This window comes from Triturus cristatus, chromosome 3_2, assembly GCF_964204655.1.
Source record: "Triturus cristatus chromosome 3_2, aTriCri1.1, whole genome shotgun sequence".
Classification (NCBI taxonomy): Eukaryota; Metazoa; Chordata; class Amphibia; order Caudata; family Salamandridae; genus Triturus; species Triturus cristatus.
Genome location: NC_140584.1, coordinates 828,361,449 through 828,374,831, shown reverse-complemented (window position 1 = coordinate 828,374,831; position 13,383 = coordinate 828,361,449). Strand labels below are relative to the sequence as shown.

At 47.7% G+C, this 13,383-nt stretch overlaps 1 protein-coding gene across 1 annotated transcript in view; it reads left to right on the top strand.

The window, feature by feature from the left end:
• The window catches only part of SLC43A2 (solute carrier family 43 member 2), an 86,024-nt gene extending 80,147 nt beyond the window's left edge, over positions 1-5,877 (top strand). The window contains exon 14 of the mRNA XM_085649057.1: positions 1,832-5,877. Coding sequence (XP_085505183.1) covers positions 1,832-1,993 — 162 coding nt within the window. The 3' untranslated portion in view covers positions 1,994-5,877. The remainder of the gene's footprint in view (positions 1-1,831) is intronic.
• The last annotated feature ends 7,506 nt before the right edge of the window (positions 5,878-13,383 follow it).

Here is a 13,383-nt window from a genome sequence, read left to right as displayed (position 1 = left end):
ATCGGGCGGATTGCCTACCGGCGGACGGGAAGACCGTCCGCTGGGGTCCCCCCCGCCATGGTAATGTGGCGGGGGCGAAATTGGCAGCGGGCGGAGGTTATTAGCGGGCTGATCTCTATGGCGGTGGCGATCCGCCGGCTATACTAATGGGCCTCTTATAGTGTAGGTAGGTAGGAATGGTGCTGGAGAAAGGAAGGGTAAGGAAGGCAGCTAGGTGGATCCATGTTTATGGATGTTGCTGACAGACTGAGAGCCAAATTTATATATTTGCGGTGAATCCTTTTCTTCATCAGGGCAATGGAATAAATTACTCCGTCACCCTGACAGAGAAGCGGCCTGCCAAATTTAGAAATGTCCACTGGCTCAGTAGACATTTCTAGCATTGACAGCAACCTCCGTCGCAGTGGCTATTGTCAATGTGTTTGTAAGTTTGACGGACAGCTCCATCATCATGATGGAGCCATAGGGCCAACATACAAATATGAAAGCAGCATTTTCATTTTGAAAACACAACACTGCCACCTGCTCCTCTTTCCCCCCACCGCCTCCCACCCCCTGCCACCGGTAGCGGCACTTTTCAATGACCCTTACCACCAGGTTTTACCTAGCAGTGAAAGGCATTGAAAATCGACTGAATGTCCGCCCATCTTCATTAGGTTGCGATTATAAAGCCAAACCTCCGACGGCCCTTACTCGATCATACCATCGCAGGGGGGTGGCCACGGCAGAGACAGAAGTCTCTGCCTTCATTAAACCTACATCCGTACAATTCTAAATTGCTGGGCGGGCTATCATGTTAGCAGGGAGGGAACTCCGTCGATGTTGCGACAGAGTTCCCTGCCGCCAACATTTAAATCAGGCAGTTTGCTGGCGAGAATGTAAGCGTAAGAAAGGGAGTTGAAAAAAACTCTTTTCCTATCCCTTGAAAAGCGGTTCTTTACCTTTTGACTTCTGGGGACCCCCATTGAATCACTGCTGGCAGCTGGCGAGCCAGCCAAGGCAATTTACATGATTTAGGCCCTCAAAAAATCACACAAAAATATAGAAACAAGTTTGCATTAAACAAATATACAAAATGTGAAATATTTTATTTAACTCAAAAAATATATAGAATAAATCCGAATTTAATGAGAAGTTCCGAGCTTTTCTTTTTAATTTATTTCTAAAAACATAGCAATATGCTAAACTCTAGCACATTATTTTGCTTCAGTTATACGTGCTCCCCTTTGGTCGGCACATACCTGTGCTTCAAATAAGGCCACCTGTCGGCTATACTAGATTCTGTTTGCTTTAGTAGGGCAGCTTTATTGAATCAAGCTAAGGATACCAACTTCATTTGTAGCCTCCAGTTCAAAATTCCTTCACATTTACAGAGCCATTTTGCTTTTTGATATAAAAATACCTTATTGAACAGTTGAGGAGACCCAAGTAGGTGTCTAGGCCCCAGGTTAAGAACCGTTGCATAGAAGGTCTGTCTTTGTAAAGAATGGTGCGGGTGGGTGCAAAGGGTAAAAGGCTTTCAACAACTGGCATGGATTGTAGATACAGATCTGTGCTTATAAGATGCTCACAGCTGTTCCTTTTTTCACAGCCTCCCTCCCTGCATTCCCCACACTCATTGCTTAATCAACCCATTCCTTCTTTCTCCACTTACCCTTCATCAGATATCGCTCACGCTCTGCGCTCATCCTGTCCCTGATACTCTGCCTTTCTGCTCCATCCTGTAATGCTTCCATGCCATGTTTGGCTTTTATTGCCCATTCTTACCATCTGCTCTCTATGTTGTCGTCTTCCAATCCCTTCCTTCATTCTGACGCCTTCTTCCCTGCAGGTGAACGTGGGTCTGCTGGGACTGAGCCTGATGGGGTTCTGCCTGCCGCTGTACCTCATTTGCTACCGCCGGCGCCTGGAGCGGCAGAGGCAGCAGAAGAGCGAGGATGCCAAGCTCTTCCTGAAAATCAATGGCTCGCCCAATCACGAGGCATTTGTGTAGCACTGGCGAGACTGCTATCTTCCTTTTTGGGTGCTCCCCACGGCCTTCCACGCCCAGGCTCTGTCGACCTGGGATCAATAGCACACAAGTGGTCCCTAGAAGTGGAAAACCTGACCCTTTATCTACCTTCTTCTCTTTGCCAAGTGTTGTAGGGTCGTTTTTTTCAACTTGAATTATTTGCCAATTGCTCGAAAGAACTTTCTTCATTGAACTGCACTCCCTTCATTGGGGACCACCATTGGAAGGTCGCCAGCAGAGTCCAGGAAATCTGGGTCACCGACACCACAGACTAAAGCTCAGCTTCCTGAGACTCTGTACAACTTGCCGCGTTGTATGAGGCCTTTCCTTCTGTATGGCTCCTTGCCCATCTGTACAACTCTTGCCCTACTATACCAGCACCACCATACTGCACCACTTCCTGCAGATCTGTCCATCTGCCCACCCTTCTGTAGGACTCCTTACCATGGAGGTATCCATTCTGTCCTATGATACTCTGGTGCATACCTCCCCGGCCTGTGCAACTTGCTGTTCCATCACACGTGCTCTGCCACTGAATGACTGTTCAGCTCTACAACTCAGTTCTGTTGTAGAAGTCTCTGCTCTGCTACAGGACTCTGTGCCCTGAGATGACGCGCCCCAGTGTATGAAGTCCTTTTATCTACTGTGCTTCTCCAAGCTCCGCAATAATGTCCTGCCCCACTCGGCCTCCTTGCCCATCTGTCTGATACCTTCCTATCAAACACCTTGCCTGCTGCATGTCTCGAACTCCACTTTATAGCTCTGTGCCCAACTGGAAGATAGCCTGCTGTGCTGCATGCCTCTGCTTGGCTGCACGGTTACACACCCTGAAACACCTTGCCCCTCCGTGCCGAGCCCTGTCCTTCTCTAGGACTGTGTAGCGCGCTGCACACCTAGTACAGTTATATTGCACCAGTCTCATCTCCACTACAGACCCCTGCTTTTCTGTTTGGTGACCACTATGAAACTCTTACCTGCTCCATCACTCAGTGCCACACTGAGTAAGATGAGACACCGTCATTTTCAACATTATGCAGTCAGGCACCATGCTGTGAGAGCAGGGTGTGGACTTGAGTGCTTGTTTTGTTTCTGTTACTCATGTATCTGTTTAAACTACACCTGGAGCCCTACCAAAATCAGCAGAGGGGTTTTGTAAAGGGAAGCAAAAGTATAGGAAAACAGATACCTACCCCCGACCCCAACTAATAACTGACCAAGGCAGCTGGGTTTAGAATGTCCCATTAGAGCGAGGATGCAGACTAGAGGTACCCCCACAGCCCCCAGCAGAAGGAGGCAGCCACTCAGCCCAGGGTTGTATGGCCACATGGGGCAATGGTACACCCCAAGGAGGCCAGAGGGCATTGTGGTGCTTTCATGGCTCAGAGGCCCTATCCATCCTTTCACACCAGCAGCACTGAGTGAGCTGTATAGTTTAAAAAAAAGTATATATCACCTGCTGATTGAGAGAAATAATGGTGCTTCTTTCTGTCCCAGCCCTCAAGTAGGTGAATATTTCATGAGTCTTTACGAGCCAAGTCCAGCCCTACCTATGACGCTCTCCAGCTTGCCATGTCGAGTTTCTTATTCTCAGAGGACAACACTGAGGCCCTCGGTGTAGCCAGTGCTGTATTGCAGCAACCAGGGCCGTCATCTGACATAGTCTGACTGGATTCATGACTTTCGGGTGTTGGCTATGGCCATCACACTGCTGGGGAACCCGACATAGCACTCCACGGAGAAAGCATGTAAATGGCAGTTATGGTGTTAATGAGAATGACACTTGGCTTCTAAAGGTTAGAAGGGCAGACATATTTTTGGGGTGAGCCACTGGTGCACTGCCTCTAGAATTCTAATAGCGCTTCTACCTGAGCTAAGCCTTCCCTGGGTGGAGACAAGCACTTTCCGCAGAATAATGCACTGTGTCTTTCTCAGGTGTGTACAGTTAAGGTCATCAGGGTCTACCACAAAGCCTGCCCATAAGAAACACATACAGAGAACTTATCACACAGACACGCGGCAATGGGAAAGGACTGAATGGTGGATATACGCACAGAGTAACAGCAGCAAAGTATAAGCAACATGCATTGGCTAAATGTGCACCTTTAGCTTCAAGTCTCAAGTTTAGTTGCAGCAAAGAAGGGTATTGTGCCTGTCTTTCGTGAGAAGATCCAGGGCCATGTAATGCCTCATCTTTTGTGCCTTTTGGGAGTACAGTTTTCTGTGTATTACCCAGACTGAGACTGGATAAGCCCTTGAATCCTTAGAGACATACTGGTCTGACAGCAGTGTTTTAAGTACAGGATTCTGGGCTAAGAACCTATTGTAGCAAACTCTGCCTCCTGTTGTCCCAAACTTTGGATAAAGGCTTGCCCCCCTGCCTGGCTTTCATTAGTGCATAGACAAGGGGCAAGGCACCATTCTCTGGAGTCACTTGCATTCTTCTGAGTAACTACAGTGAGGAGTCTCCAATACCTGCAATGGGATCCCTCTTTGACTCTCAAAGGAAGCAGCTGGTTTCTGACTCTCAGTTAGAAAAAAAGCGATAGCGAACAGAGTAATAGCTTCCCCAGATTCCTATGCAGACCCAGTCTTGTGCACTCCAGTACCAGATGGATGGGAGCTAACTGGAAAGGCAGAGGGTTTCTTGGCTCGTGCAATATATTAACAAGGCCCAGACTAGCTACGCCACCCGCACACATATCCTTTTCCCACCCTCTCTTTCAACACCTGGCATCCTTAAAGTTATTTTGCTTTGTTTCTCACTGTCAGGTAAAGGAATCCCAGACACTGCAATATCCATATGCGAGCACTCTGTGTGATCTTGTGCAATAAGAGACTTGTTCAGTTCTTCGTTTACCAAGCCTCATAACAAAAAGCATCTTGACACATTTTTGAACGAGATTCACACAACAGTAAAGCATACACACTACCAAAACAAAATTGAGTTACAAAGTAGTTCAATTTTCAGAGCACTTTTTTGTCATAGCAAATATCGGCACTTTTTAAAGGAGGTGGTCAGAAATTGCACTTTTGTTGCCAGAATCCATCCCTCGGCTCAGCTTGAAAGACCACTGAGGGGTGAGGGAGTGCTGAAAATGTTGCAGAGCAGGCACGAATCATCTCGGGGGTACCACATCATCTCTCGAGATGTCACATCGTCAGGAATGTTAAGTAACTATTTTATCTCACAGTAGGACAGAAACAGATATTTGAGGTGTTGGAAACCTCTTTTTGGGGATTCGACTCTTCTGTGTGGAGAACAGAGGAGGTTTGGTGATTAGGGGCTTGAAAATGTCTCTTTCGGGGCTAGTATTTACCCTTATTACTTTGCACTGTGTATAAGAATCTTCCTTTTCTGACACCATCCAGTGTTGATTGGTGTCCGACATGGCACATGACGGAGGACTCCACACTTTATTTGGATACCTGACAAGGCTGACTGTCAAGTAACCCCTGAGCAAAGGGGAGGGGATCAGCTCTTCACCTGTTTCCCATCCCTGGAATTCTATCCAACCCTTTAGCAATTATATTTCATGGAACATTATGATTTCATTATCAAACAATTTCTTTTTTTTTTTACTAAGGCATTTATTAAAAATGTAATTTCAGGCATTATTTAAAATGTGGGGGGATTTGCTTTGTTCTTTTATCATTTCAGAGACGTTCCCCACACAGTACTTTACTTTGTTTTTTTTATATATATATATCTGTGTGTTTCACTTTCAGGAATTTTTTTATATGATTCTTTTGGAATGTTTCAAATATAATTGTGTGATAATTAAAGCCACTTTTGGATCAGGAAGAAACTTTATGTTGGATTTCTCTGATGTTTACCCTGCAAAATTAAAACTGAAAAATCATTACAATTTGTGTTCAAAAACTCGATTACTAGGCAGGGTCTCAACTATGTTTCTTAATACAATACCTCTATGACACATTGGGCCTGATTTACAAAGGTAAAGTTCCACTTTTGTGTAAGTTTTCACTTTTTCAGTATTCACAAAACTGCAGAGACTTTGCAGTTCGGGTGAAAAACTCTGTGCTTAAAAAGATAGGCCTGTCCTATCTTTTTACATGCAAAGTTCCCTGCCCCAACTGCAAAGTCTCTGCACTTGTAAACTTACTATTAAAATACAGTTTTCATTGTTTCAAAATACTAGAGGAAAGCAAACACATACCTCGGAACTGAAAATTGAATTCAGTATTTTCAGCCTGTATAAGCTGCATGGGTTATTTTTCGAATGTCACTCTGGAAATTCGAAACAACATTTAAAAAGCCTACTGCATGTAATTGAGGTTAGAGATAACACAGAGGACTAGGTGCTTAAAAGAACATATCAGCTGTCTTTGGAAGTGCCAGAATTTAAAGAGAAATGCTTGCCGCTTTTTTTCCACTCAACTAGGAAATGGAAGAAATGCTCTACCCATTTGGTCCTCTGCATCAGCGTGAGGAACAGATAGGCTTCTTGGAGATAAGACTTCTTAACATCAGAGGCAGCTCATTGAGTGCAGCAATCTGCCGCCATGCCTTAATGCATGCCTTTGTATGCTAAGACCTATGCTTTCATGCAATTGTGTAAGATTGGAAATAAAACCAATATAAAGGCCACTTTTTAGTTAAACCTGGCAAAAATATACCAGTTGCTGTGCTTTTACGGACAAGCTGAGAGGGATGGGGAGAAACATAGCAAGCGGCTGACTGGATGAAAGCACAAAAACCCATGCACTTCAATGCAGTGCTCATATAAAAAGAAATAGTTCCCTGATGTGAGATGTGAAAGGATACAAGTCAGTCAATCAAAACAATGGCAAAAAAGTTTTGCTGCATGAATCCTTTTCTGGATTCACATGCTGTACAATATTCTGCCATCTAGCGATTGGGTACTCAATCTACTTGTTAGTCTCTCTCCTCTTCTTTTTTAGGTCTTGCCTAGGCAGCGCATGAGCTGTCATTTTTAGGTCTCGCCTGACCCAGCGCATGCGCTGGTCTGGCGAGACTTATTGAGAGGGCTCCAAAAATTGCTACCAGGCCAGCCTAGAGCTACAGTGCATGTGCGCTTTCGCGGCCGCTTTGATGTTTGATTGCGATCACTTTCACTTTCACGGCCGCTTTGCATAGCCAATAGGTCTCGCCTTTGGGACCTTATAAGTATTTAGTTATGCAACTGTTGCATGGCTAAACACTTATAAGGTGCCAAAGGCGAGACCTATTGGCTATGCCAATGCTTGTGAGACATGCTGTTTCTAGAATATGGGCTTTAAGCACCGCCCATCTTTTCAATTGGCTCCTCTTACTGTCCTTTGTAAATGCCGTCGTTTGATTGGTGAATAGGCTTAGTAGTCCCTCCTTTAAGACTTTAGTATCCTCCCATGAGGACTGCCCATATATGTTACATGTGCTCTTATTTTCAGGTAATTTTCGAAACTTTGAGAGCACTGTTTTTCTTTTTTGTTGGCCTGCCTCTGCTCCTGCTAAGTGTTCTGTTTACTTTTTGCACGGGCTTCATGAAACACTTGCGGCTGCCACTTCATTTTCAGGGCTGTTTCCTTCAGTCATTTATCAGTTTCTGCTGTCACTTAATCATCCGTGCTGATCCCTCCCCCCCCCCCCCACAACAACACAGCTTTCTTATTTTTTATTTTTTTGCAGTGCTCTCTAGCGTGAACACGATCAGAAGGGATCAGAGCACTTTACATAACCAGCATTACAGACGGACACATTCACTTTTCAGGCATGGGAGCTCTAATGATTTGGCACAATCACTGGAGGCTTGAGCCGACCCAGAGAATCAAACCTGGTTCCCCAGCTTGAAGGTCGGCTGCTCTGGCCTTTACGCCATATCCGACCGTTGCTTAGTGTTCTGTTTACTTCCTGCATGGGTTTCATGAAACGTTTGTGGCTACCGCTTTATTTGCAGTGCTGTTCGCTTCGGTGTTTATTAAGCTTCTGACACCACTTAATATCCTTATGCTGACACCCTACCCACCCCCTTCACATTCAACACTGCTTTTTAGGTCTCAGCTAGGCAGCGCATTCGATGCATGCGCTGTCTCAAAGAGACATGCGGTACCTAGGGCATGGGCTTCCAAAAACGCCCACCTTTTTCATTGGTTCCTCTTACTGTCCTTTATAAATGCTGGCTTTTCATTGGTGAATACACTTAATAGTCCCTCCTTTTGGAATTGTGTACCCTCCCATGAGGACTGCCCCATTACATGTGCTGAAACTCATGGTATTTATTACTTTCCTCGCACTCTTTTCATTTTTGCTTGTTTAAGCGCAGGAACTGCACACACCCACGCTTGCTCCCTCTCCCTGGCTGCAGCTGACCCGTCCTCCTGACCGTTCGCTCCCTCTCTTTGGTTGTAGCTGCCTCCTCTTTCCGCCTTCCTATGGCTGCTGCCACCTCCGTCTCATAGCTCAATTAATATATGAGCTTTCCTCCTGCGATTAAAGAACTTTGCTTTTTGGCCAAGTATAAAATTGAGAAAAGGCGTCCCCCATGTCCACACAGGCGACACACTTTGTGGAATACAAATGAACAGTGCGAACAGGAAGCAAACAGGAAGCAAATGCTTGCGCCCAATCCATACATTAAAAAACCCATCTCTAGCCCTCGCCACCAGGGCCCTGCTCCACGCATAACCCCATGCCTGCCTCCATCTAATACATAGGTATCAAACTGTGGGGCGCGCCCCGTTGGTGGGCGCAGCATCGCCTCAGAGGGGTGCGCGCTACACCCCACCACTTCACCTTCATTGTTGCTTCCAGGCCAATTAGGCTGAAAGGGCTTCAACCCCCGCTGCCATGTGTCTCAGCCCAGACTGCTGCTGCAGCTCGAGCTTCTGGGGGCTCAGCTGGGCCGTGTCTGGAGTCTTATCTCTGGCACTCGCAAGTTTTTCACAGGTCTTTGAATTCCATGTGCATATTTACATATCTTTGTAGAATGGTTACAGGGGCTGTTTTTTACTGCCTTAGTGTGAGAATGCATTTCATGAAAAGGAATATAAAGTAGTGTTACCAAAAGGAAAATGGCAGCCATGTGTTGTTTAAAGAGCATGCAAATTCCGTGGTTTGACACTAAATAGGGTTATAAATAAAATAGTGGGGGATATTCTCAAGAACGTGTGATAATCATCGCAAAATTTGCATATCGCAGTCTATCGCGGGAAAACAGCCTTGTTAACATAGTATTCTCAACCCGGCAGCACCTTGCCATAGTCCCACGATAACGCGTCAAATGACCGCGTTAAAATCAACGCTACGCCGCAAAAATGCGAAACAAGTTGCGATGAGGCCAATCGCGATACAAAAATCAACGACAACCAGCACTAGGCCTGCAATTCCCACGCATTAATGCGGTAAAATGCACCATAAAAGCAGAGTAAAAAAACTGTGAGATGACAATGTACGAGCACAACCCCACATCCGTGACGTAGATCAAATGACCATTGTCCCGCATCAAATAGGCATCTCATCACAGTCACAATGTACATTGACATGCACTCTGCATGTAAACTGCGCCAATGCTGAAACATACATGGAACACACTGTGAAACCGCATCTCCCCTTCATATTGCAGAGGGACAAGCAACCCCTCCTTCACACAGACGTGTCATGCTCAATCAATTATGAAAGCGTGGACGAATGTAGGGGCAGTGACTCCCACTTACGTACATGTTGCCCATGTTGTGGGACTTGAATCACAGGGGGCATCCCTGCATCATGGTGGTACATATCTGACCCCAAAAGGAGCCCTGTTGTCACCTGTAGGTCACAAATGGAAGCCAAAACGGAAGGATTTTGGACACATGTGAAACGCCAAAGAGTGGGATTCCCTACTAACTGTGACACACAGAACTGGCATGTCGAATACGTGACACCCTAAACAGCCTCCCTGCACAGAGGTGACACACCCACCATCCATGAACAAATCATAAAATTGTCAGCACTACATGTCGCTCTCACACTTGTCTGAGTGATGTGCCTGTACAGATGAGTGACATGCACTCAGGGAATGTGTTATTGGAATGCATTTATTTGCACATGCTGTGCCTGTGGTCATTTTGTACTGTCCCATGATTGCTAAGGACTGTCACACTGTGACATGCTCATGTGAAGAAATTGTCAATGATGATGTTCCTATGGGCTATTCCTGTTGCGGCTGCAGTGTGGTCCACCTGCCTCATCTTCATCATTGTCCGGTGCATATGGCACTTGTATCCATGGGGCATTGCTGCGTACACATATGTTGCGCAACACACAACATTCAATGATCATCTTGCACACGATTTCTGGGCTGTACAGGAGCCTTCCACCTGTAACGTCCAGGCACCTGAAACGTGACTTCAACACACCAAATGTGCGTTTCACGATGCCCCTGGTGCGTTTGGGGGCCGCATTGTACTGCCTCTGGTCCTGTGTGTTCGGGGTTCGGAGGGGTGTCATCATCCAAGCGCAGAGTGCATATCCTTGGTCACCTGTGACAGTGCAGAGAGACATGATCAATAGTTGGTTCTGCATGATGTGTTGGCAGACTCACTGGTTCATTGCAGTGTGATATCTGTGAATTTGGGATTTCTGTATGACATGTACTGCTTGTTGCAAATGAGCGGCATCAATGTGTATTACGTAGCCTCACTTCTGCTCCTCCCTACCCCCGAGCCTATTCACTAGTGTGCGCAGTGCGGTTGCATCAATTGCACCCCTACGGCACACCATTGTTATGCCTGTCTGCGCATGTCCACAAGCCTGACAACGACACAGTGAAGTTGTGTGCTGAAGGTGGACGGCCACGTGTGTTTAGGCCTATGGTAAGGACAGGGTGGATACATGTGTAGAGTTCATGCCTGGCTGAACTCGCCATGCGGTTGAGGGTAGACCTTTGGTTTATGCTACAGAAATAGCGACACACACAACAGTTGGCATGTCTGATCCCTGACCCCGAGCGGGCTTGCGCACCCTCATGTACCCCTCGGCCGAGTCCGCACTCTGGGGGCATGCTACATAGCAATATTGTATATTGCGTGACGGGTGGCGCCGACACTACACCAGAGACACACGCATTAGTAACTTCCTTGGCAAGGCCTAAACACAACCAGAGCCACGTGTTGAATGACCACACCCCTGCGCCGTACTGCCGGTCCACTCCCGACACAGCTACATGTCCCAGGTCTACCCCACTGCCTGAGGTGACAAGGTTGCGCCCGTTGTACACAGCACAATCTAATGTGGTATGGCCCTGGGCCCTCATGCATACATAATGACCACACGGACACACTAAGATAATGTGTGGAACTGGCTACGCCCGGCACCTTTTATTGCCAGTGTCACATGTCCAGTGGCACCTGTGCTGAATGGGTGTTGGGTAGTGTAAGCCACCCCTCAGGGTTTGGTTGGTGCTGGCAACAACTACAACAGTGATCAATCAGAAGTTCAAAGTACAAACAGCAAGGGTCCATGACTTGATCTGCACAGAGTTAGTGGCCCCGGATGCTCTGCGGCCGGCACAGGTACACCCGCAAGGGACGGTGACTTGCGGTGCACTGAGATAGGGCCGCGAGAGCTAAGCGGGTCCTGGTTGATGTCCAAGGAGAATGTCGTGGAGTGTTACGGGGGACAGAGGAAGGTGTCTATCCAGGGCAGTATGCAGAGGGCAGAAGCAAGCAGAAACAGGCAATATGGAGGAGTTGAATGCTACAGTCTCCTTTTTCCCACCATGTCAGTATCAGCTACATGATGATGAAGACAACCCCCAGGCCATAGACTCAGAAACCACCAAAGTTCGACCAGAGAGTGTCCCTGACTCCCGTGGCACAGAGTCAGTGGCACCAGAGCTGGAAGGAGATGCAGTCTGCGATGAGGCCTGTACAATGATATCAACTCGGCCATAAATAAATCAAGGCTCAGCTCCAAATGTGTGACCTACAGGACCGCAGTGTGGGCCGTAGGCAACGGTCAGCATGGGCCCACAGCCGCGTGTCGTTGGCTGTGATGCACAGTTAGTGGCACCAGAGCAGTTGTTGGTAGTGTTCGATCACCTCCGTAACGAGGATCCTTTTTTCCTCAGGACTGAACCATGTCTTCCTCTTACTCCTCTCCTTGCGTACAATTATGTGTACTCTGCCATTGCATAATCAAGACTCGGTTCCAAATGTGTGACCCACTCGACCGCAGTTTAGGCCGGAGGCAGAAGTCAGCAGGGGCCCACAGACACGTGTGGTCAGAATGCTATGCACAGAGTTGGTGGCACCACATCGGAGGGAGTATAGTTATATCAACTCAGCCATAAAATATGTACTCTGCCGTTGTTTAATCAAGACTCAGCTCCAAATGTGTGACCTAATTGTCCGCTGTGTATGCCGGTGGAGTACGTCAACGAGAAAGGAGTACTGTGGGCCTTGCTCGCGGAGTCCGTGATGGTCTGAGGAGGCTGCCAAGGTCGCGGGCCTTGGGCTTGGAGCTTGCACCGGCACGTGGTGGGCACTCTAGGAGAAACGCCGGTGTCGGCAGGTGAGCAGTGAGGCCTGGATGCCCAGGGGCGTGCAAGACGAGGTCTGGGGACCAGTGGCCTGGGGTGCAGCAGGTGCACAGGATCGCAGGCACCACCGCTCACGGCGTCGGCCTCGTGGCGGGGTGAGAGGCGTCGCCCTGGCAGACACGCTGGCCATTCCGGAAGAGAACCACGCCCAGGGCTACATGCTTTTTATTCACACCCCTGCGCTAGCCTGGCATACGCCGGGCCAGCCCACTCCATACACGCTTACAGGGGGGGAACGTAACAAGCTACATTTCCAAGATCTCCCCCACTGGCTGGGGTGACATGGTTGCGTCCACTGTCCACAACACTACCACCACCAGCATTATATATCGACATAGATTTGTCTGTGGTCTGCATACTGTAGTCTGTCCAGCACATCCACGTCACACTTGGCATTGTGTGTATTCTCATTCATGGGTCACTTGCCTCCTTCGCACATGCCTGGTTCCCACCTCTCCCCACATTCTGCTATTGTGTGGCTGAGGTGCCATGCCGTTGATGGCTCATGTACATGGCTAGCCCAGGTTACCGCAGTACGTTGTGCTGTTGTGTATGGTGGGTGGGCATGTTGTTTGGCATGTTGTTTGTAACGTGTGCATTCCCAGAGTTGTGAGTTGCATGATTGTGGAGTTAAGGTGTGTGGTGTGTTCATTTGGTACTTACCAACGAGCACTGCATTTCCGTAGGTGCCATCCTGGAAGCGCCGGTTGATGATGGACTGTCCGAAGATGTATGAGTCATGCACACTGCCTGGGTAGTTGGCGATGACATTGGTGAAAAGTCCCCGATGGTCCACTATGCCTGCACATTGATGGAATGCGTGTGCTTTCT